This window comes from Lagopus leucura, unplaced genomic scaffold, assembly GCF_019238085.1.
Source record: "Lagopus leucura isolate 7727_CA_CO unplaced genomic scaffold, USGS_WTPT01 Super-Scaffold_100009, whole genome shotgun sequence".
Lineage (NCBI taxonomy): Eukaryota > Metazoa > Chordata > Aves > Galliformes > Phasianidae > Lagopus > Lagopus leucura.
In genome coordinates this window covers 6,833,136-6,856,670 of record NW_024962266.1, presented here as the reverse complement: position 1 = coordinate 6,856,670, position 23,535 = coordinate 6,833,136, and the positions used below count along the sequence as shown (strand labels likewise).

General features: G+C 39.7%; 3 protein-coding genes and 1 long non-coding RNA gene across 11 annotated transcripts in view; 2 read left to right on the top strand and 2 right to left on the bottom strand.

The window, feature by feature from the left end:
- Positions 1 to 1,198, bottom strand: part of CDC73 (cell division cycle 73) — a 101,207-nt gene extending 100,009 nt beyond the window's left edge. The window contains exon 1 of the mRNA XM_042873282.1: positions 1,034 to 1,198. Within this exon, the coding sequence (XP_042729216.1) occupies positions 1,034 to 1,164 (131 nt within the window). The 5' untranslated portion in view covers positions 1,165 to 1,198. The remainder of the gene's footprint in view (positions 1 to 1,033) is intronic.
- A 289-nt stretch (positions 1,199 to 1,487) lies between these two features.
- Positions 1,488 to 3,583, top strand: GLRX2 (glutaredoxin 2). 2 transcript variants are annotated; one of them, XM_042873351.1, is made up of 4 exons: positions 1,488 to 1,576; positions 1,885 to 1,954; positions 2,138 to 2,314; positions 2,909 to 3,583. In XM_042873351.1, the coding sequence occupies exons 1-4, from the start codon at positions 1,542 to 1,544 to the stop codon at positions 3,038 to 3,040; spliced, it is 414 nt and encodes a 137-aa protein (XP_042729285.1). In that variant the 5' UTR covers positions 1,488 to 1,541; the 3' UTR covers positions 3,041 to 3,583. The 2 variants fall into 2 exon arrangements, with proteins under 2 accessions (XP_042729285.1, XP_042729286.1); XM_042873352.1 differs by lacking the exon at positions 1,488 to 1,576 and adding an exon at positions 1,645 to 1,739.
- A 736-nt stretch (positions 3,584 to 4,319) lies between these two features.
- Positions 4,320 to 23,225, bottom strand: RO60 (Ro60, Y RNA binding protein). 6 transcript variants are annotated; one of them, XM_042873347.1, is made up of 9 exons: positions 23,171 to 23,225; positions 16,895 to 17,497; positions 15,631 to 15,851; positions 15,245 to 15,391; positions 14,177 to 14,314; positions 13,773 to 13,889; positions 12,830 to 12,943; positions 12,241 to 12,387; positions 4,320 to 11,004 (listed from the first exon to the last, which is right to left on the bottom strand). In XM_042873347.1, exons 2-9 carry the CDS (start codon positions 17,472 to 17,474, stop codon positions 10,852 to 10,854), a joined length of 1,617 nt encoding a protein of 538 aa, XP_042729281.1. In that variant the 5' UTR covers positions 17,475 to 17,497; positions 23,171 to 23,225; the 3' UTR covers positions 4,320 to 10,851. The 6 variants fall into 6 exon arrangements, with proteins under 6 accessions (XP_042729281.1, XP_042729282.1, XP_042729279.1 ...); XM_042873348.1 differs by having other exon boundaries at positions 16,895 to 17,494; XM_042873345.1 differs by lacking the exon at positions 23,171 to 23,225 and adding an exon at positions 19,788 to 19,904 and having other exon boundaries at positions 16,895 to 17,494.
- On the top strand, positions 21,454 to 23,126 carry LOC122181106. Of its 2 annotated transcripts, none has more exons than XR_006179347.1 (3): positions 21,454 to 21,489; positions 21,616 to 21,758; positions 22,985 to 23,126. It is a non-coding gene; the product is annotated as an uncharacterized LOC122181106 (long non-coding RNA). The 2 variants fall into 2 exon arrangements; XR_006179346.1 differs by having other exon boundaries at positions 22,884 to 23,126.
- Positions 23,226 to 23,535: the final 310 nt, after the last annotated feature.

The window sequence follows — 23,535 nt, the reverse complement described above, 5'->3', positions numbered from 1 at the left end:
CAGCAAGGAAAACACCCTAGCTGCCCAGAGTTACTCAGCAGAACAGAACGAGAATTTGTCAAGGACTTCAAAGCTCAGCTGCTTATGCAGATATTTCTCTTCCTCCCTATGTACTTACCAGCATCTCCCTCGCAGCCAGAAAGCGCAACTAAATCCCAAACAAGTTTCTGAGAGCTTGAAACAGATAACGAGATAGCACAATTCTAGTTCTACACTGTGAGCAAAATAAAGCCAGTTGAAACAAATTAATCTGCCTATGAACTAAGGGAACAGTTTCAGTTTCCTTTCTCTCTTGAAGTACAAATCAGGACATTGCACCACTACTAATATTCTCATCATAACACCAAGAACAAAACAAATCCCTGCTCTCCCTGCTCTCGGGCTGAACAACAAGGGGTTTGCTTGAGAAATCTTTCAGTTTCCTCTACTTCTCTATCATGTTTTAAAGTACTTCGGCAGCACTTTGTATCTAACAGAAAGCATCACTTTCCCTCGGTTTTAAAGGCTGTGTTTTACGAGGCTCACTGAAGCCCTTCCAGCGTGGATGTTATGTTATATCACCGCTCAATGGAGAAAAAAGAGGAAGTAACCTCATGTGTTGTAAACAGCGCTATCAAAACCAAGTTCAACAGGTCCAAAAACTCTTTTTTTCTTCAAGACCCACTACGCCTAGCAGCACCGTTTACGCAGTAGGCACAGCGCACGTACGAGGAGGGCACTGCGCCGGTCCCACCCGCAGGCGGCCGAATGGCACCCGGAGCTCTCAGAGGAGCGCCTCTCACCCCACACCGCGCCAGCCCTCCGGTCCCCGAGGCCGCCGGCCGCACACCGAGCCCGGACCCCGTCCGGCGGCACCCGGCCCGGCCAGGCCTCGCCGCCGGCCAGCTGCGGGAGGCCGAGGACGGCCCTTCCCGGCCGTGCGCTGCGCTCCGCCGCCGCCTCCCGCAACTTCGAGGCGACTTCTTCCCAGCTCCCGGCCCGCCCCGTCTTCACCACAGCGGCCACCCGCCGCCCCGCTGGCCCCGCCGCTCACCCCCAGATGACATAGTTGGTCTTGACGTTCTTCGGCCAGGAGAACTCGCCGAAGATCACCTCGTCGCCCTTCACCACGATCTCCTTCTTCTGCGTGTTGTACTGCCGCAGCACGCTCAGCACGTCCGCCATCTTCGCCCGAAGCCGCCGGCCGCCGCCGCTCCGCTCCGGCCCGGCCCCTCCGCCAGCCGAGGAAGGACCCCGCCGTCGGCCGCCAGGCCCTGGGCTGCCTGCGTCGAACGCCTGATAGCAACCGACCTGCCGGGCCCGGAAAACGGAGGTGCGGGCGCAAGCGCGGGCCCGAATAACGCTTTATAACTGGCTTCAGAATCTAACAGCATAACGGCCACTCCGCCTCCCTCACCGCTGCTGCCCGATGGACGGCGGGCACAGGCAGAGCGCCGGGCAGCCGCGCTTCCTGCGGGGCGGTGCTGAGAGGAGGAGCCTGAGAGCGGTACCGGACCGCCGTGAGGACTGCGTGAGAGCACCGCCCCTTCCTGGCGGCCGCCATGTTCCTGCAGAGGGCGCTGCGCCTGCGGGGCCGGTGGGTTGGGGGCTGTGAGGAGGGGGCGGCGGAACGGGCCGGTGGGTGGGGGGAGCTGGGTGCAGCCCGTATCACTTCTTGGGAGGGTCTGGGTGATCTCACAGCTCATAGCAGGCTGTTAATCTCCGTCTTCCTGCCTGCGCGAGGGAACCGGCAGTGCAGGGTAAGGCGCGTAGGAACTGCCGTACTGCGGGCTTTGTGAGCTCCCACCTCACGGAGGAATTCCGTTTAAAGAAAATGGTACGAAGCTAACCTTTAAATTGAGGACTGCAGAACGTGTCGTGTGTTAAACTTAAATTTCTCTTCAGTTTTAGAATGGGAAATAGGCTGCCCACCTCTGTCGAGCTGTCTGATGCTGCTGCTGTGAATCAGATCCAGGTAACAGGTGATCCTCAAACTTAGTATTGCTCGCAGTATTGGGGTTTAAACCTTGTAAAGTTACCCGTCCCAAGAGTTTGTTGCTGTAGTAGCAGATTGGTAGCTTGCTGCTTGTTTTCATACCCATTGGATACTGTTAAAATACACCAACTTACTAACTTGAATGTTCTTTTGAATATATAGGAGGTAATCTCAGGCAACTGCGTGGTGATTTTCTCTAAAACAACATGCTTCTACTGCAGAATGGCAAAAAAACTTTTTGAGGGTTTAAACGTCGATTACACAGCTGTAGAACTGGATGTGAATAAAAATGGAAGCCAGTTCCAAGACATTCTTGAACAGATGACGGGTGGCAGAACAGTAAGTATGGGTTTTTTTGCAAGTAATATGGCGATGAAGAATTTACACTGCACATTTTCCCTATGGGTTACAGCCATCTGGAGGTCTTAATTTTTGGTGGGCCAAGTAAATCTAGGATACAAGCTCTGAAATTAAAAGCAAGAACTGCAAGAGAGTTCTGTGCTTGGTTTTCCTCTTCAGGTCTGAGAGGTGTTGTTTTCTGTAATGCTACTAAGGTCATGTAAGTATCAAACTCAGTTTTCATCTGCACGTACACTTCATTGTGTACAACACGTTTATGTCTTAATTTTATGTAGCCTTGCCTGACTCAAATTTTAAAAATTTATTACAGTCTTCCATATAGTGATTTTATTTTCCTTTTGAGAGGAACACATAAACAAAGTCTTCAATTTCTGTAAACATAAGTTATGCAATAATATTGAAACATGAATTTGTATATTAAGAATGTAAATATTTCATATGTGTATATTCACACACATACACTCACAATGAGACTGTAGTTTGTATGAACACAGAACAGTGCTTGCATGTGTATGGTGTTTGCTTAGATTTTGTTATTTGAAGTAACAAATGCAAATTTCACATTCCTGACAGGTCCCAAGAGTGTTTGTTAATGGGACTTTTGTTGGAGGTGCTACAGATACTCAAAGACTTCATGAAGAAGGCAAGCTGCTCCCATTAATTCATCAGTGTCAAGTGAAAACAAACTCTGGAACTACTATTTAGCCTTAATTATCTTTTATATAAAATGGGTAAAAATTCAGACAAGTTAAAAAATCACTAAGATGTACTGCAACAGCTGGGCTTAAGCAGCTTCAGACTGTGCTTTTTTGAGTCTCAAGTGATTCTCTGACACAGACTTCACAGAACTGACAAATTTGTCTTCTTGCCTCAGCTTTACCACAACCACAGTGGCAGTTAACATTATGTATCTCTTGGAACCCAGGTCTAAGATAACCATGTCATTTTTGTTACATCCTCATAATATGCCTCACACTATCAACTGTACAGGAGTTAAAAGTTGTTAAGAATCTTAGTGCCTGGGTGGTTTTTACTTGTTTTCTGCACATAAGTTTCATTTCTGGTTTTGTTCCCACCGTTGCACTGCATGGTCAGTACAATGGCTCTGTAGGGGGCCACAAAGCAATTATGAAGCAACGAAGTTGTAGTGATGTTGCTGTGTAAAACTTGTTGAAAGTTCTGCTACTTCTACACTACTTGTACTACTCATTCAAGTGTTTTTGCCTCCTATTAAAATCAGTACCTATACTTGCACTTGTTTTGTGTTTTAACAGTATTGAAACGCTGTATTTTGTGCAAATTCCATTGTAATTTTGTTTATTATTTAACTGTAATTATGGGAACAAGTTATACAAACATGGAATCAGTCAAGGAAGCCCAGTGGCAACATCCATTGTTCATTTTAATGGAAGCTGAGAGTAGGAGAAGTGAGTCAGTTTCTTCATTGCCTTTCATAATCACTCAATCTGATCAGAGTCCAACAAAACCTTCAGCTACCCAGGCTTGCAAACAGCTCAGTTATCATGTTAAAACCAGCTAGGTTTTGATAGTACTGAAATACATTAAGATCTGCTGAAGATCTACAGAAGTCTTCCAAATCCAGCCAACTTGCTTTTAGTTCTTTTGTCATATGTCTGTGGAAGCAGACATATTGCAGCAGTGGGCTGTTCTCTTGTGCCAGGCCTGGATATGAAGGGTGCAGGATGTCTAACTTCATTTGCCTCCCTCTAATTTCAATATCTCATCACCTCACTACTGAAGTTTAATTGGTGCAGTAAAAAGGGAGAAGATGCTTGTCATTTTAGAACATTTAGAACATGAGGTAACCACCGTGTAAGTCTTTACTCTGCAGTACCAGTCTATATACTGTCATTCAGGAATAGCCTCGAGGTGTAAGCCAGATCACCTGTGCCTAATCTGCAGCTACAGACCATGTTATGAACCATTCAATGCTATTTTGACACTTAAGGCCACACACAATGAGTCCAATATGCATAGAGTTTATTTAGTATTTATATTCTACAGTCAAAAATGCAATTTACTAGCAGTATTAACTTGCAGTTAAATGTCTAAAAAAACCTAAATTCAATAGTTTCAGTAAAATGTACATCCAAAGCCAGACCAACCAATGCCAAGACTTGGTTATTTCAAGAAAGCTCATATGTCAGTAGTAAAAACTTCTTTCTTTAGTAAGAGACCATTACAGTACTAAAGATGCACAGTTTAGACTAAAAATGCTAGTCAAGGATTTCTATTCAATCCCTCCTCAAGATAACAAAAGCTCTACACTGATCTTTAGCTAACTAGGATTGCAAGACTATCATCTGAATTTGACAGCTTCCTTTTTGGGATGCAGGTTTGAAATAAATTTAAATAATATTATTTGTAGAAAGTGTTCAGTATGCAGCTGGTCTGCACTGTGCATCTTTAATTCATGTAATTAGAGATAACACACTGACCTCGTGTTTTCACCATTGCAATTTACTACTTATTTTTTCTAATTTCATCAGTCTTAATTCTTGACAACGACACTCATTAAGTTAAACAAACAAGTGTGCATCTCTCCCTAAATTTATACTTAATAGAAGAATTTATTTTGCACATATGCTGGTATCAAAGTATTCTTTGCCCATCATTCTTAGGCCAGTTATATCTTCTGACAAGGTTAATAACTGTGCACCTGGAAAGCCTGCAAATCCATAATGTAAGTACTCACGGTATGCAAAGAAATTTTTCATTTTGTTCCCTGTTAGAAAAAGCCCCCAAACAATAGTTTAAAATAACCCTTCGAGTTCTAAATTTCAGAAGTCTCAGGGCATTGTCACTTAAGGCAATATTCCGCTCCAATGGTTGAGAAAGCATGCTGTTTGCCTGCACAGTCCAACAAGTGCCAATTTATTACAGAAAATCATGTTCTTAAGGCAATCAAAGGGTTAATTATGCTTCTTTTCAACTGCATTAAGGCTCCCCATCCAAATATTTTCTTGTTAATTTTGTGTAATTCCATAGAAAGTAGCAGCAAGACGGTGGCTTCGTTACCAGATAGCAGAAAGCCACCACGTTACGTTTAAGTTGTTTAAACATGATATGGCAGCTGAAGTGTGGTTCTACTCTGGGGGAAAAAAAAAGGGGGGGAAGGAGGCATTCAAAGCCAATCATTAAAACTGTTGCTTTAAAAAAAAAAAAAATAGAAAATCATCTCTAGAACAAAAGCTGTTTATCTTACCATAATTCTCTCCTTAGGATCTGAATGTTCAAAATTACCCCCTAAAATCCTCTGTAATAGGAATTATACTTAAGATAAGCACTCATCCAGCTCAAATACCACGCTCCTAAGAAGCTGGAAGCAAACTTAGTTATTTCACAAAGCAGACAGAACTGTGAATGCACTCATCTGCTCTTCCACATTTCTTCCACAGGATTCTTCCTCAAGAGTAGAACTACACTTCTAGTTGAGAACATAATGGAACAGACATTTCTTTGCAATTAGTTGCACTTAACAAAAAAAAACTGGTATCATCAGGAAAACAGCTATCTCCATTCATTATTTGTTAACAAAGCATTTGTGAAGGTCCCAACATACCATGTACACATATGCAAATATATAGATTTAGAATGCAGAAATACCCAGAGAAACCACACTTGACAGTATCAAAATCATCAATCCAACTTTAAGCACATTAACTTAAAGACATCATACTTTCTGCTTAAGTTAAAGTCTTAGCTCAGAGCAGCATACAGCCTTGTTTTACATTTCCCCCTTAAGTCTTCCTTGGCAGCATTGTACACTGTACTGTGTTGTGGTGCAATGAAATCTATCATTTCAGCAAAATAGCCATTGGAAAAAGTTACTCAAAACCTATCTGTACTCTGTGAACCACTGCAAGCAGCTAAACAAACTTACAAACTGGCAAAATGCTTAACAAACAAGACAAAGTGTGAGCAAGATGAGTGACTTGTGCTCTGCTTTATTTCTATGCATTCTATTCTTCAAATGTTTTCAATATTGCAGAGAAGCTGCCCATTCATCTAGAGGATTCATTCATATGTTTTTCTTGTTCTGCATGTAACAGCAACTTGACAACATTAAAGGGAATGGAAAGCTCTGACCCAACAAACTAATTCTGAAAAGAAGATTTACATTTGAGAAGCCGTTTTTAAATTATTCTGTGAAAACAGTACCATTTAATTGCAACAGCAGAGGCTGGATTTTTAAAAGAATAAAGACACTTTTGTAATTTATGCAACTTTTAAAACCAAAGATCTGACAAATACAGCAAATTAAATACTCTATTAGAGAATTATATAACCAAAGAAAGGTAAATAAAGTTGTCCTGCTTTTAAAATTAAGTACTATGACATCAGTTGTGGAATAAGTTGCTTAGCTAAGCTATCATGCTCAACAATGGCATAAAGGCAGAACACAGGCAACAGAACAGAGGAGGAGAGCATGGAGCAAAGAGAGATTCAAGTATAAACTAAAGTTCACTCAGTGATTGGAATGATGGGGAAAAAAAAGCCAACATGAGTAGAGAAAAGCAGGACATGGGAAAATATGGTAATACCAAAGCCAAACATCAGTGGAACCAACAGTAGTGCTTCTGGTATGAAAGCTACAAGTTAGGTACACGATTAAGAAGAACAGTATCTTCCAATGGAGAAAAATATTTTCCTAGTGTTTTTTCAGTTGGAGCCATTGTTAAAATACATTTCCAAAATGACTGGTGTTCTTCTTTAGCCAAGAACACACACTCTATCGGATAGCCTCTCAACATCCTGCTCCCACAATTATTGAACTGTGGTTTAAAGCAGCAAGTTACTTTACAGCCAGTTGTTAGCAGCCATTGCATACTGGGCAGTTAAACCAGCCTCACTAACTTTGTATCTATTCTAGACTGACCTTTAGACTTCTTCAAGCGCAGAAAACTGCAAATTAAGCCCCTGTGTAATTAAGTTCTACAAGCATCCCAAACCCTGCTCTCTCTTGCTATACAATTCCTGGCACAGAATCTTAGTTCTTGTCAAAATCACAACTGTCTTGATTCATTACGCAATGGTGACTCATTGTATTATATTTAGAAGCCTTCCATATTCTTAAGTGTATCACTGCAGTGAAAAAGCCTGCCCCTCTGATGTCCACCGCTTACAGCTCTTCATTATAGATGAACATTTTACTTCAGCTGTGCTGCCAACCATTAGATCCTTTCCTTAACGGTAAAGTGCCTGAATATTATTAGATTATTATGTCTTAGACTAAGAATTATTAGGGAATCTCACTGAAATGACAGTCAAACTGAAAGCCTATTAATGGTGACATGTATCAGGAAACCTGCATTCGCCCAGCTGCACTTTTAGACTTTAAGTGTTTATTCTAAACTTCACCATTTTTAAATTCTTTCCTGTTCTATTTTACAGGTAAACTGCAGAGCACAATTACAGCCCCATTTGCTTTATTAGTCCAAGCGTTCCTCCAATGCAAAAGATACTATCAAATTGAGAAAGTCATGTCTCCTCTTTAGTGAAAGGGCAGGTTAGTGATGGTGTATTGAATTATCACCTAAATTTAACAATTTTGTCTCAGGTCTTGTTTAAAAAGAATCAGAGCACATTATATTACACATCACAATTGCTGCCCCTTCACGTGTTCAGGTACCATTTTAGGAATTACCAGTTTATAGGAGAAATGTGTATTATAGCACATAAGTCATACTGTCCTCCTGAAATCCAGCATGCAGGCAGATAAAAAACCCATTAACTTTTTCCTATGGAAAAGAAAAATGCAGCATCATTCTTATGCCACTTAACACAAGACAGTAACAACCCCAGAAAGAAGACAGCAGGAACAGGGGTCAGCACACCACAAAGTAAGCTGACAGCTGAAACACTTTGGTTCTCCCTCTGTGCAAACTTTAAAGGGGGAGCAGATGACAACAGGATCTCAACAGTGTTAGCTTTACATTGGACAGCCACCGCATAAAATATTCTAACAACATTTTTCAATATGGAGTTAAGGAAAATATTTAGGGGCATATTATGTACTCCAGCACAGATAACTATATCTAGCATCAACAGATAGAGAGCTACATTTTCTATAAGTCCTACTGAAAAATTCACCTTCCCTGTACTTCAAGGAATCGTATTTTAAACTGGAACCACTTTCAACATTGCAATGCTACTGTAATTTCAGTCACTGTTAATAACTAATGTTTTACCTGCAGTATATTTATGCAGTTAACTGCCAAAAGTTACTTGAAATACCAGTTCAAGTTTCTCATTCCATATTTAGTCCAACACATTTCCTATTACTTCACAAATACTACTTCAAATAAGAAAAAGTACTTGCAACAGATACTTAGCCATCAGTTATTTTCAACACCTCTAGCTTAACAGGAAACATCTGATCAGTTGTTTGACTATTGTCTCATTTCAAACACACTACTACCAAAAATATTTCCCAAACCAGTGCATTTACTTGAAATAATTAACATGTAAGTATGTTCATTCCCTGTATTTATTATGTTTATTCAGCAAGGAGACTACAGTTGGTAGGAAGTTTTTCCACAGGAAAAGACCAATTTTTTTTTCTCCAAACTCAAAGTGTTATTTTGTTAGTTTTTTGTAGGAATACTTGTTTGTTTCTGTGTGTTACCTGACCAGCTGGTGCTAGCAAAGTGTTCTTCAAGCATTCTAACAGAGCTGCATCGTAATAGCAGTGAAAATCCAGAAGTAACTTGATTCATGTTCCCTGAAAACTAATGCACCTACCATCCGCTCTTTAAGACATGGATTTAAAACAATTCTGTTGTTTCTTAGTGTCAGAAAAGGACTCCCTTACCATTTTCATTTGTTAAGGTAGAGTATAAGTCTGTAGCAGAATACCTTCAGAAACATGTAATCTCATTTTAGATAGCACCAAATAGATATCCATCCTACAGAACCGCAGCTTTGGATTTATAGTCAATATGTAGGAGGCATAATTAGAGGTATCAGAAGTATAATATGAGCTTGAATTTTACAGTTAAAAGCTTGCTTTTTTAGGCAGAAAAATGTGGTCTTACATGTCATTTACCACAGTTGGGTTATTTTTATAAACCATACTTATTTTCAAATTAACACCAAATTCACTGTTTAAAATAGAATTATCACAAAAGAGGCCGACATAAAATGTCTGATGAGAAGTGATAAAACCATCAATGAAAAAAACTCTAAGATCGCGATCTCCTAAAGAGATCTTCTAACTTCCCCCCCACACACACATCTATAAACACATACACAGCATTTTAAATACATATACACACAAGTTGTTATCAGTCCCTGCTCTTAAGTGGTAAGATATTCACTAGCTTTTTCCTTCTTTCCTCACACTCTTACTATCAGAATGAAAAAAAGAAAAAATCTAGTTTCAGTCACTTCCTAAACAAGATTTTGAGAACGAGGCAACTGTATATTTCATAAAAGCTATTAAGAATTGGTCACTATAAACTGGAGGTAGTTTTGAAAAGCATTAGATTAAATTAAAGAAATCAGAAGTAGTGTTCATCTACAAAAAGACTGTAAAAATGAAGTATTTGCATCAAGAAGATTATTTACGTGTCATTGAATACATTCTTTTGAAGAAAACATGGTTATTTGTTTCTGGTTGTTGCCATTCAGCTTTCAAGAGTAGGCTAAGATGCATGCACTTGCTGATCTTCCTCGCTGAAAAGCATGCTGCTGCTGCCTGAAGTCACAGCAAGCTCTGAATGTGGTTTCCCAGACATTTCTAGGCCTAGCAAATCTGTAAAATTTTCTCTGAAGCACACAAACTCTAACACAGTGCTTCTGAAACTGCAGAAATTTCTCCTCTCTAAGAACTTTTTTTTTTTCCTAGAAATCCAGATATCCCTGCTAGAAGATTTAGCATGAGCTCTTCCCCTTTCAGGTTTATCAGTGTGAAATTTCACTGGGTAACGTTTATACTTCACAGTTGCGCGGTCTTACCTGTGCCAGAAAATGGGTTTTTGTAGACCCAAAGTATGACAATGGAAACTGTTGAAGCTTAGGAATTTGCTAAAAATACCTAAATTTTAAAAAGGCCCAAAGAAAAAAAAAAAAAAAAAAAAACACACTCAACTAACCTGCTGCTAAACTGACATTATTAAAAAGCTAAAACCACTTTTCTTTCCTGCCCCATCCTAGGAATAATTCATCAATTTATTCTTGTAAACAACCATCACGCAGCAGTGGGGGGAAAACATCTCTGTGTTCATGATCTATTATAAATGAAATTAAATTACATGTTGTGTAACCCCGTAACTTTTAGCAAACTTCCCACCGTTATTTTAATTTGTGCACAACAGGAAAAAGGAGAAAAGTGATTTATCATCTGCTTTTCTTGCTTTCCCCTCACAAAAAGGTAACATTTTTGATATGTATATTATGTGCCATATTCTAATAAAGTACATTTGGCCAGGGGTTCCCAGGGTTAAGTCTGTTGCCAGCAATGGACCCACAGGGAAGAACAGATGCCTAGAAAATTAAATCAAATCCAAAATGAAGTTTCGAATAACATCCAGAGCTCCAGCATCAAAACCACATATATCCAACATGCCTCTGTCATCTGGATCGGCGATCGTAAAACCATTTGATGTCATTCCGCATACAATCAATTTAGCAGGAATGCCCATTTTCTAGAAGAAAAACAAAAAGATATTTTTAGAGCACAGTAACTGAAACATGCCACAGGCCAAATCTTGCAATCCTGCCTACGTAAGCCATTGTCTGAAAAGGCACAGAAACTGATAGAAACCAGACGTGTCATGACAAGAATAGCAGACTGTCTGTTAACACTAAGTTGCAATAGAAACATCAGTGACATTAAAATAAAATGAAGTAATTACAATGAAGGATATTAAAAAAAAAAAACTTTCCTGCAATATTGTTTCATAGATCATTTCAGATGTCAACACTGTTTGCTATTTGAAAATATTGAGATCTGATGATAATAAATCATCTAATAAAAGTCAGAGTGTATTTTTGTCTAAGGCAAGGATTTCCAAATGTTGGTTAAACAACAAAAACAGCTGTGGCCTGAACAATTCAACTACATGAGCCAAATTTGTAGATTAGCAACATGTAAGGTGAAGCAAAGCAACTTTTAGAAAGATCAGAGTACAGAAACACCATGTCAAAAGCACAAATGTAGGCACGGGAGCTAAGCTCTACAAATAACTCTGCCAGAGTTTCACCACACAAGTTAAAGATTTAGGTATTAATTTCATATTACTGAATATGATTCAAATGACAACGTCCATACACAGTTGTATTGGTAGTTTAAGGTATATTAACTTAAAAACACTTCCCTTAAAGCGTGAAAGATTGCTGTTCAAGTCATAGTTTTAATAGCAATGTGCTGGCAAGAAGGTATTTTTGTTAGTTCTATTTCCAAACATTGAAGCTACACAGCTTACACAGCCCCTCTGAAATGTACAGAACTTTCTTCACAGGATACTATCACCTCATTCTCTACAGGCTTACCTTCATTACTTCATTAATAGTCTGGGGGAATCTAATGCAGAGATCCAAGTTAAACAGTAACACTGAGCTCAGAGAAATAAATTTAAGAACTTTCCAACAATTAACTTATTTGTATTAGAACTTATTAGATCAATCATATAGAATGCAGAAATTCATATTCCCTGAATGCCAAAGCAGAGTAGGTTAATCACAAATCCTTTTAGTAATTCAGTGTCATTAACTATGTACAATTATTTCCACTAATTCAAAGTAGAAAATATAATTTTTTTTAACACTGTATAAATTATTTACTTCACATAGCCACAACTTGTTAAGTCTCTAAAACATGGACAGCAGTGACATATTTTGTACTGCACTGATCAATTGCAAGCACTCAGAAGTATATTTACCTCCCTGTACTCTCTAAGAGCTGTTGCAGGATGAGTATTTCCAGCAAAAGTCTCGTTATCAGTAAATACAATGAAGACATCAGCAGCTGTCTGTGTTTTCTGAGCCCATATCATTGGAAGGGAACAATCAGTGGTACCCATTGGAATCTTAAAAGAAAAAAAGCATATACATGGAATATATATTACTACAGAAATTAGTAAGCCATGGAAAAAAGGCTTTTTAGGTAAGCTTCATGTTTTGTTATATTCAGAGGCCTCTTTGTTAAACAACACTTCATTCGTTCAATTCACTTCTGTTCTGCTATTTATTTATTCTTTTTAAAGTAAGCACTGTGAACTAGTAATGCCATTGTCAACGTCATTATTTAATATTCAGGAAGTCAAAATAATCACTCTAGTTGAACTTTCCCTAAATAAAAGGGAGGGAAAGATTCCTGTGGTTTACTATATAGATATCATCTAAACACAGCACCAAGAATGATTGCAAACAAAATAAAATGCAAATTATGTAATTGCTGAGACCTCTCAACTCTGATGTTAGCAAGGGCAGTCTCCCAATTTTATTTTATTTTATTTTAATTTTACATACTTCATACATTTTCACTAATACTTGAGGTAACATCATATCAGCTGTCACAGGACAAGGGACCATTTCATGCGAAAAGGCAACAACATGTGAATCCTTCTCAACACGTGCTACAGCCTGAGGAAGAGGAAGACAAAAAAAGAGTTGTTTAGAAATTTTATTGCCCAAATCAAGATACTCCCTGGTGAACACATCACATCCTTATTTAAGTCACTGGGACTCATATACGCTAAAGTTTCACCCTGTACTTTAAATATTCTGCAATTTGTGTGAATAAACAACAACACAAAAAAAAAAAAAATCAGAGCTTAAGAGCTGTTCTAATTACTGTCACTAAATGTATTTCCTTACTTCTCTCCCTTCTGACATAAAACACTACATGTTTAAAACCAAACAAGTTCCACTCTAATATAAACACACATGAAACTGTACAATACCAAACAGAGGCAAAAGCTACTGCGATACAGAGGAACCATTGATAGTTCAAATGCATATAAAAATTACCCCAAGTTTTCTTAATCCAATCTGTATTAAATTATCAACGCTTCTGAATTGCTTTCTATGTATTTTCAGTTAAGCAGAGTGAAAAAGCATCCTTAACCACTTTGATTACCACTGGAAATTGGTCGCTGGAAGGTGTTCAAGGCCAGGTTGGATGTGGCCCTGGGCAGCCTGGTCTACTATTAAATGGGGAGATTGGTGGCCCTGCCTGTGGTGAGGGGAGGTTAGAGATTCACAATCCTTGAGGTCCCTTCCAACCCAGGCCACTCTGATGCCGTGATTAAGCATTTGAACTATCAGTATGGCACACTGTCATATCTTCCACACATAAAAGAATACTATAGAGCAGCTTCCCCCTGATTTCTAACCAGCTTTAGAGTACCTCTGTTTCAGAATCACAGCTCAAGTTGCATGTAGTTGCACATAGAGAAATTTAATGCCTCACCATACACATTGCTGCCGCAACTGTGTTAGCATTCAGCACACTGCCCAAAACTTTTTGAGTCATTGATGCACTGACATCAACTGCAATTAAGAAACGTTTTCCTGTTGGTTCAAGTGTCTAAAAGGAAAGACAAATGAGAACATATACAAAAAAGTTATTAATTTGTTCTTCCTTCTGCCTGCCACCTAGATGTGTTTTGCTTTTTAATTTTTTTTCAGGACAACATTACAGGACAATAGCATTGCCAAAAACTAAGTTTTTGTTCCCCCTTCCCCCATTCAGTTAAAATCATTAAGATTTTTGTTATCAAGTTTGAAAACTCTTATTCAACCAGTAAACATTTACTTATACTTTTATAAGCTTTCAGAAAATAGACTTAAGCCTAGTAAATAGAATTACATTACCTCAAAAGTTTTGTAGAATGAAGCATCTAAAGCTTCTAAAATGTCTTCATCAGGACGCCACCAAAGCTTCCCTCTGCTTCCATGTCCAGATTTATAGGTTTCTAATGCAACCAATACATGGAATGGATGTATTCTACCCTACAGGCACAGTAATTAAGTAACTTTTCAGAAGCCTGAACTTAATAAGAACATATTAAGAAGCAGCACAAACTAAAATGAAGACTATAATGCAAAATCTGCATGCTTTAATTATTTTTGAAGAGTTTGTGTAGTGGCTGCTGCTGCATAATATTTCAAATCGCTTCACTTTACTCATTTACTGAGTTACAAACATTGTTTCTTTCCTCTTGGAGATGCTCAAGTCATTAATCACCAGCAGCAAAACTTAGGAAACCTGAATGCCTGTCTCATCTTTCCTCTATCAAGGTATTATCCTACCACCTTTGCATACCTTTCTCCAGTGCATCAGTAATTACACAGAATTAAAGAAGAAACAACAGAAAGGAAAGAGCAGTGAGACAGGAAAAAAGGGAATTGTTGTTTTCAATTCCACTAATCAACTTAACTTAAAAAAGAACTATCAGAAAGTCACTCACCTTCTCTATTTCCCAATACACTCCTAAGGATTGCCTTTGGAGAACCCTTCTTCCCTCTTACTGTAATACCTCTGATGGACTGTAAATCAACATGAAAGGAGAAAGGCTTCCCTTTCTGTCACTTTTTCCTCTCAGAGGCTAAGCTAATTACTTCATTCACTTCCCGGGATCTCATAAAAGTGCCTTCCATTCACTTTTTTAGGATTGTATGGCTGACTCTAAATTACAAGATTTACAAACAACGGATGAACCCATCAGGCAAAGCTTGCCATGGCCTTAGTGTAAGATACCAGATGTCAGTACACCTCATCTGTAAACAAGTTACACAGTTTTTTTTAAAAGAATAAGCTACAAATTTCTTAAAGACTCCTTCCTATATTTCATAAAGGGGTTGCCTAAAGGAACAGTTTAGGAAGAGATTAAGAGTCAAAGGTTGGCAATGATTATGAATTTATTCATTTATTAATTTTACCTTTTTTAGCAGTTTCTCATTTCGCAGTCTTTCACATACTATTGCCACTTCTGAGCCCCGTGGTTCAAGGACTGAATTTGCAGTCATCTTCCCTAGATTTCTCAACAACACAGAAATGGGCATGTCCTTCAGCAACGCCTTCCAAACCTCCGAGCAAAGAATAAGCAAAACAAGATGAGATTCCCAAGTACAAGAACTGACACCTGCATGTTAATTAAGTGTATTTTAAAATAAATGTGCAAGTTACGTGAAGATTTGTTCTGTAATTACCTACTTGTGTAAATAATTTGGAAAAAATAGCAGAAGGGTATTTTTTTTTTAAACAGAAATCTTAATATTCTAAGTGTTACTGTAAGGAGAATACAAAGCTCCTTAAGTTAACCTACCTCTTTAGATTTCAGATGGTTTGTCAATAGATGTTCCCTAACAAGACCATATTCCTCTATTAAATGAATAACCTCCAATTCATCTTTTGTGTGTTTCACTCTGTCCACAGCCTCCAGGTATTTTAAAAGCTTTTCAGTCTCAGCAGAAACTGCTTTGTCTTTGTAAGCTTCTTGGACATCTTTCCACCCTTTGGTGATGTATTTAGTGACAATAGCTACACCTATAGAAGAGGAAAATATTTTCCAAGCAGGATTACAATCTTTATACTGACATCTGTCACTCCAGCAAACAAGTTAGCAGGTTATTTTTTGTTAAAAACCAAATGAAGAAATAATGAAAAGAACATAACAGGAACTTCCCAGACCTGATGATCAGTTCTAAAGAGGGTCAGGTCCGTACAATTTAAAACAGCTATATTGATTACTGTGTTATTTTCCCTGAAAATAAAGAGCCTAATGGATTCCAAACCATCACTCTTCCCGATTAATGAAAAAACATTATTTCAGCATTTGTAAACAGACAAGAACAAACTGGAACTATTATATTATTTGACCTTCTCTTGACATAAGGAAAGTAAAACTAGACTTCTTACCTTGAAGACAGTTACACTTCTGACATGATCCCTCACACCTTTACAGTGTAATTTATACAATACAATCACTAAGAAATCATCATTCCACAGTGGTGTAGACAACCAAGGTCAAGCCAGTATAAACATTTGACCGCAAGTATGTGAAAAACAAGTAGTTAGATTGTTTATGACTTCACAAGTACATGACAACAAGCTAACATGAACAAAAAAGGAAAGAAAAATGCCCAATGAGGGACCTTCAAGCTTATTAAGGGTTACTAGCTCATTAAAGATTGTACACTCTTGCATGGAAATGAGATGGGAATGTAACAGCAGCTATTCCTTCCCAGATGTACCATCTTCTAGCCCTATGATATGCGTGTTTTAAAGATGAAACAGAATAACCAATTAGAAACCGTAAAGAGAAGTAATTCTGTAAACAGCTATCTATAACCACTTCTAGTCAGGGGTGTGCTTACTTTGCAAAGGATAGCTAAGCACCTGATTCTGTGCAGAACTGAAATAGAGACCTTTATGTGGATACCAACTCCGTGCACTTACTGGCTACACACACCAGACATGAAATCAGCCCCTATTGGGGATAACACAGGTATTCATGTTTCCAAAATTATTCCACTGTTAATATTACAGGTTTAAAATGAAGTATTTTCAGGTGGATGAAAACGTATTACCTTCGCTGGCAGGTTTCAGGTGGGACAATCTCAGAAGATCTTTATGAGACCAACCACTTCTCTGTTTATATTTTGTAACTGCTAACGCAACAGCCATGCCATTCTTTCCATTGTACCAATCTGCCACAGCTTTTCTCAGTGCACGGCCCCACATGCCACACTTCATACCCTCCTTCAAATCTTTTTTAAACTGGATGAAAGTAAAAAGATGAGTTGGTATGCAGCACACCTCAGGAACAGCTTTAAACGCTGCTTGTTTTGTTTTTGCATCAGAACACTGTGAACAGATCGCAAGCGCAAAAAGCAGGGGCTCTTGTCTGGCTGTTCTGCCTTCTTGACTGAATGTCTCAATTTCCTGAACAACTTCACAACCTCTGCCTTCCTCAATCAGTCTCATTAAAGCTGCTGCATTTTCAAAGCCCAGCCTCTGCTCCTTGACGCAGTAAGAACCACCTTCTGAACCGAAGCACAAGAAGCGGTGCAGTCGATTCATGTCGGTGACGTGCCACACGTAATTGCTGTCGGAGTTCGGCACCTGCATTTCATTCGGGGGTTGCACTTGGTTTGCCTCGTCCTCCATTGTTTGCACTTCCAAGAGGTCTGCTAAAAGAATGGTAATATTCATTTAAAACTACTACAAAAGCTTTCTGACTATATCCTTTTCTCAGTTCTAACTTAAGTACATATATCAGATCTATACACCTTGCCTTTTTTCTTCATAAGCTTATTACAAGTATGCTCTAAGTGTGCAATAACTAAACCCAATGAGCGATTGGAAATTTTTTCCCTACCTCCCAAGTTACAACAATGAATTAATTCCTTTAATTAGTAGTAGTTTCCCTAGGAACTACTTTATGCCAACCAGTGGTATAGAGAAAAATCACAGAATCACAGACTGGCCAGGGTTGGAAGGGACGTCAAGGATCATGAATCTCCAACCCCCTGCCACAGGCAGGGCCACCAACCTCCCCATTTAATCTAGACCAGGCTGCCCAGGGCCCCATCCTATCTGGCTTTGAACACCTCCAGGGACAGGACATCCACAACCTCTCTGGGCAGCTGTTCCAGCACCTCACCACTCTCTTAGTGAAGAGCTTTACTTTTAAAACAGTGGTCACGTCACTTTTCTTTGCCACAAATATGTTACACTATTTTCTAAGTAGGTTTTTGGTTTGCATGCTGAATTTGGACAAAATTGGGATCTTGTTCCACTCAATTTCACGGAAGGATGATAGAACTCACCAAGTGAAGAAACACAATGCTAAAATAAAGTAAAATGCTGGAAGAATATTTAATCAGAAGATTTAGAATTTAAATACAGTGGGTTTCAGTGAGGCTTTTTACACAATAGCTTCTTAACGACTGACAGTAGCTCAAGAAAAAGAAAACGAAACTATATTAGAAGCTCAAATAGCCTGCTGCATCAAGTGAGACCTAAAAAAACACAGAAATTCTCTACTGCTTTACATTTTTAGTAAAAAGGAAAGAAAGCACCATGAGAATTCAATCCTTCAGTTCTTCATATACTCCTGAGTTTCAAGAATTCCACAGAAGTATCTGTATGCAACAATACTGTTCTTACTTGAAGAACATTAGGATGGTAATATTCAGCCCATAATATGGAAACTGAAATAAGCATAAGTAGAATTCAGTCAGCAGGGTAACAAGGAAAAAAAACCACTTTATAGCCTCCATCTTCATCAATCAGTCTTATTAAAGCTGCTACATTCTAAAGTCCACCTCTGCTCCTTGACACAGCACACACCTCCATAGTCAACTATCATAGAATCACAGATCTTAAAGATCAGCCTGATCCAGTCATCACTATCATCACCGTTCCCAAAACATTCATGAAACAACAATAAATACAGTTTCCTCAGTTCTCATCTAACAATAAAAAGACATTAAATAGCTCAGTTATCATGCTACATACACATAGAGCAACCTAATCTCTACATAAAGCATGCACCCACAAGTGGCATTTCCAAGAAATCCACTTACCCATCTTTAGGTATGGCACATAGCTGCCTTTGATGCACTTTTCGAGACGATGATGAATGTAATTATTTTATCAGGGTAAGTAAGCATAAAGAAATACCACTAACAGACAAAAAACTTTTCTTCTCAATAGAGATAAGCAAAATATTACACAATGATTTATGACTTCCCTTACTTCAAGGGAATTACCCTTCCTCCATTCTTGCCTACCTACAGTGATATGCTACCTATACCCAGAATTAAAAAAACAAACAACCATCAGCAGCCCCCACTACATTCTACAGGCTACTAAAATAATAAAAATGAAATTTAAATGAGATAAAAGTTGAGCTCTTAAATTAAAAAAGTATAATAACAACAAACACACACATTTTTACTATACAGCCTCTAGTGAGGGTCAGCCCTTAAATGAGGTCTAAGAGAGGTGCAGCCAGGCTCCACCCCTTCTGCTCACACAGCTGAACTGCCTTCACCTGTGCTCCCAGGGCTGACCAGGACCTTTTCCCAGGTGCTCAATCAGTGCTTCAGGCCTGACTCAACAGTTCGCATACAGTAATATTTTGTAAAGACCCAAACAAAAATAACAAAAATCCCAAAATCCCATTCAGAGTGCATTAGTACATTTTTCAGGGGAAATAAGCCAACAAACCAAAAAACCAACTAAACAAAACACCAAAAAAAAAACAAAAAAAAAACTCCCAGCCACATTAACAGGTAATGGAAAAATACCATTACCCTCAAGTATAACTAAAAACAGGAAGCATACAGGATTCTGCATGAATAACTAGATCTCTACATAGATAAACTCTATGAAATAATTTCTTGTTGCAGCTTCCATATCTGTGCCATAATGTACATTACATTAAAATGAGGCAAGTAAGAAAAGTCTTCTCACCCACTGATGGGTTACCAAGGCTTATAATGAACTGGAAGGGCCACATCTCCAGTTAAATAAAACACTTATAATCTCACAGATTACAACATTTATCCAAAAAGATTGTGTTAGATAAGTATAAACACAATTCCTTAATTTTTTTTTTTTGCATTTTTTCCTATGTTTTCAATCTGCATCGGTGCCATTTAAATACTGTAGCAGAAATGCTAAGACACAGCTTGAAGCAATGATTGAGCACCTGCTAGGAAGGCAGGATCAACCCAGGGAAGCTCAGGTGTGTGCAATGAACCTAAGTGATGGAAGGGCTGGAGCCAGGATCCACCCTTCCCAGACCTCATTTCAGGGTTGGTAGTGGAGGTGAGAGTATTTCTTGTTGGATACCCCTGCCTATCTGAGGTCTTCTAAAGGTAAGTAGCTCTTTTTCTTCATTTCTGTGTTTGTGGCTGCTACGCTTGGGCTCATTCTTATTTGCTGTATCTAAAAATTATAATCGTTCTATTGTATCATTATATGTGCCCACTTTATTTCTCACCTGATGAAGTTATGTTGTCCTTGTGTGTAGTTTTATAATCATTATTATAAATTGGCTACTGTTATCCTCACTTGAAAATGGGAACAAAACTTAATTAGAATAATTCTCACGCTTCTAATTCTACAGATAAAATCATAGAATATCCTGAACTAGAAGGCACCCATAGGTGCCTATGATTGTGGATAGGGATCATAGAATGGTTCAGGATAGAAAAGATCTCGCATTCATCTGGTTCCAATCAGCTGCTATGGGCAGGATCCCAACTGCTAACTGGGTACCACATCAGGCTGCCCAGGATCCCACCTAGCCTAATCTCTGTAGGGATTCAAGACAGTAATCTACAACTTCTCTGGGTAGCCCGTACCATGGCCTCACCACCTCAGTGGAAAACCTCCTTTCATCATCATTTGCCTCTTTTGGCACTTAAGATGCCTATGGAGGCTGCTGAATCTCCAGGCTAGGTCACCAAGAATAGAGGTTATATGGTTTCATGTTTAATTCCTACAGACCATGTATAAACATGTAGAGATCCCTTTAGATCCGAGCAATTGTTTTGGAAGAACCAGGCCTATTGCTTATTTCAAAGCACTCAAACTGAGCTGCTTTTGGTATTTCCGTGACACTTATTTCCTTTGGATCAGTCTTTAGCATGTGAGCCACAGCTCTAGTTAACAATTTTCTCAATAAAAGGGCATATTTGCAGTAAATCTTATTCCTATCATTCAAATTGCAGAGGCTGGGATTTCCCTCTGTTATACTTACTGCAGAATTGCAGAACTGTGCAGGCTGGAAAGGACTTCTGAAGATGATTTAGTCCAACCCCCTGCTACAGCAGGTCCCATAGAGTAGGTTTCATAGGAAAGCATAAGCTAACAATGTGCTATTACATCAGCACTTGGTGTAAAAGGTAAGCGTACTGCAGAGATTGCCACCAGTTTGTATTTTATCCAAACCAGAACAGCAAAAAAAAAGTCTCTAGTTTCAGAGAGGAAATAGTTCACAGAAGGTAAATAACTTTGGAGACAGTAAATTTGCAAATTTTATTTTTCCAAATCACCAGTACAAAAGAAAATCACTGATCAATAGAAGGTGATGGAGACCCAGGCTGGTGACTGAATGCACACACCAATGGATTGTGGGGTTCCTGAGCAAGGGGACATAGCAGCAGAGGTGAGTGTTGCAGGGACTCAGCCCTGGGACAGTGAGTAGGGAGTAGGACCAGGGAGGGTTTGTTCATAGGAGGCTGGGAATCACTGCTGCCTGCCTCTTGGGCAGAAGCTTCTCTCTCTTCTGCAGCCTGTGATCCCTACCTGCTGCAGTGCCAGTGAGCACACTCAGGTTATGGCCTGCAGAACCTGTCCTCCTGGCTCCAGAGCTGCCTTGGGGGACTTAAAAGAGCAGTTCAAATCAACAGAATGTCGTGGATCCTAACACAAATTGTAAGTGTTTTTTAAAAGCCCTTCCTTATTCAGCATTGAACTACTTAAATCATACTGGCTGCTTCTTAATCCTATTTAGTATTTCAGAGTACCAAGCTCCCAAAGCTACTCCATCTTGCTATCTAGTCCCTATCCTCTGCCCACACTTCATTGTTAGTTTCTTCCTTTCACATCTCTAAAACGCAGACAAATCTCATTCCTGCAGATGACTAAATGCAAATATGCATTGAATGGGTGCTTTACCAAAACCCTACTATTGCTTCTGAGCTGTAACAATGAATGTGAATTTCAAGCCCTGATGGAAAATTCAGCAGTACTATTTTGGCTCTGGAATATTCCCAGCTTCTGAGTTACCTGAATGCAATCAGCAATGTGAAAAGCCTTAAGTCACAGACTAAATATAACAAAAGAAATGAATGAATGAGTACTGGTATGAACCTGCCCAGTTTGAACATGTTCCCACTAACAGGAGAAATATTACCAGTGAATATCCATGATCAACACTGAGATGTTGAAATTAAACCATTAGTTTTAGAAAATAATTGCTATAAATTCATTTCACTTCCGTAGTTTTAACCATTTGTAAATGTAACTTCTTCATGGAGTTTATCAAAAGAAAAAATATAATCTACCATACTGTCTTCTAGAGAGGAAAGTAAAAACAACAGTAAAGGAATGTATATATTTCAAGCACAACATAAATTAACCTGTAAGCAAAATATGGTTTTGCCTGGCATGTAGCAGCCCATATGGAGCTTAAGTACTGAGGAGCACATTGATACCCATATTTACCCTAACACAATTGAGTTCACAAGCTGATCTCTACCACATTTTCTATGACTGCTACAAATTACTGCTGGTTTTCTTAAGACATGCTATACAATGCAAGTTTCAGTTACATGTGAAAATAATCCATCTGGAGCAGAAAGCTTTAATAGAACCATAGGTTTTTAGGCTGATGATGAAACAAACTTTGCAGTGAAAACATGGAGTTTGACTGAGTTTGATGCTTTATTAAAAGAAAAAAAAAGCCTATAAAGTTTAAAGTCAACATTTAAAATTGTCCTTAAAATCCAGATATGCTTTCTGCGAGAAACCACGTTCATCCCCCCTTCCCCCTTTCAGTAACGTTAGGTCAGTTGTGGAGCTCAGCACTCCTAAAGCACAGTAGAGCCCTGAGAGCAACGTGAGTGCTTCTGATCCGAATCAAGCATTGCTATCTAAAGGGGAACGTTAACAGCCCGTGACCCAGATGACCAATGGAGAGCCCTGCAGCCGACACCAGACTACTTGAACCCTGCAGGACCTACCGGGAGCCCGCAGTCCGCCTCGTGTGCGAGCGCACGGCGCAGCAACCCTCATCCTCCCGCCCACCGCGCCACAGCCGCCCCGGGCCGGCCGCTGCCACTTGCCTTCGATGCCGCGGGGCGTCGCCCGCCCGGGCCAGTGCGACCTCCGACCCCGAGCAGCGGCGCGGTCCCGAGGCGGATCCCTTCGAGCGAAGGAATGCGAAGGGCCCGACGGAGCAGGGGGCGGCGGAGCCGGTCGTGAGCGCTCGGAGCGGCCCCAGGCGGGTCCCGCACCCCCACACGCGGCCCCGCCCGCCGGCGTCCTGACAGCATCCCCGAGACCCGGATGGAGCCGCGCCCTCCGCCCCGCGCCGCCGCGCTCAGTGCCCGGATGGAGACGGCAACGCTCGTGCCCGCCGCCGCCCTGACCCGGAAGTGGTTTCTGCTGCTGACCCGGAACCGCTCGTCGCTTTCGCTTCCCGCTCCCG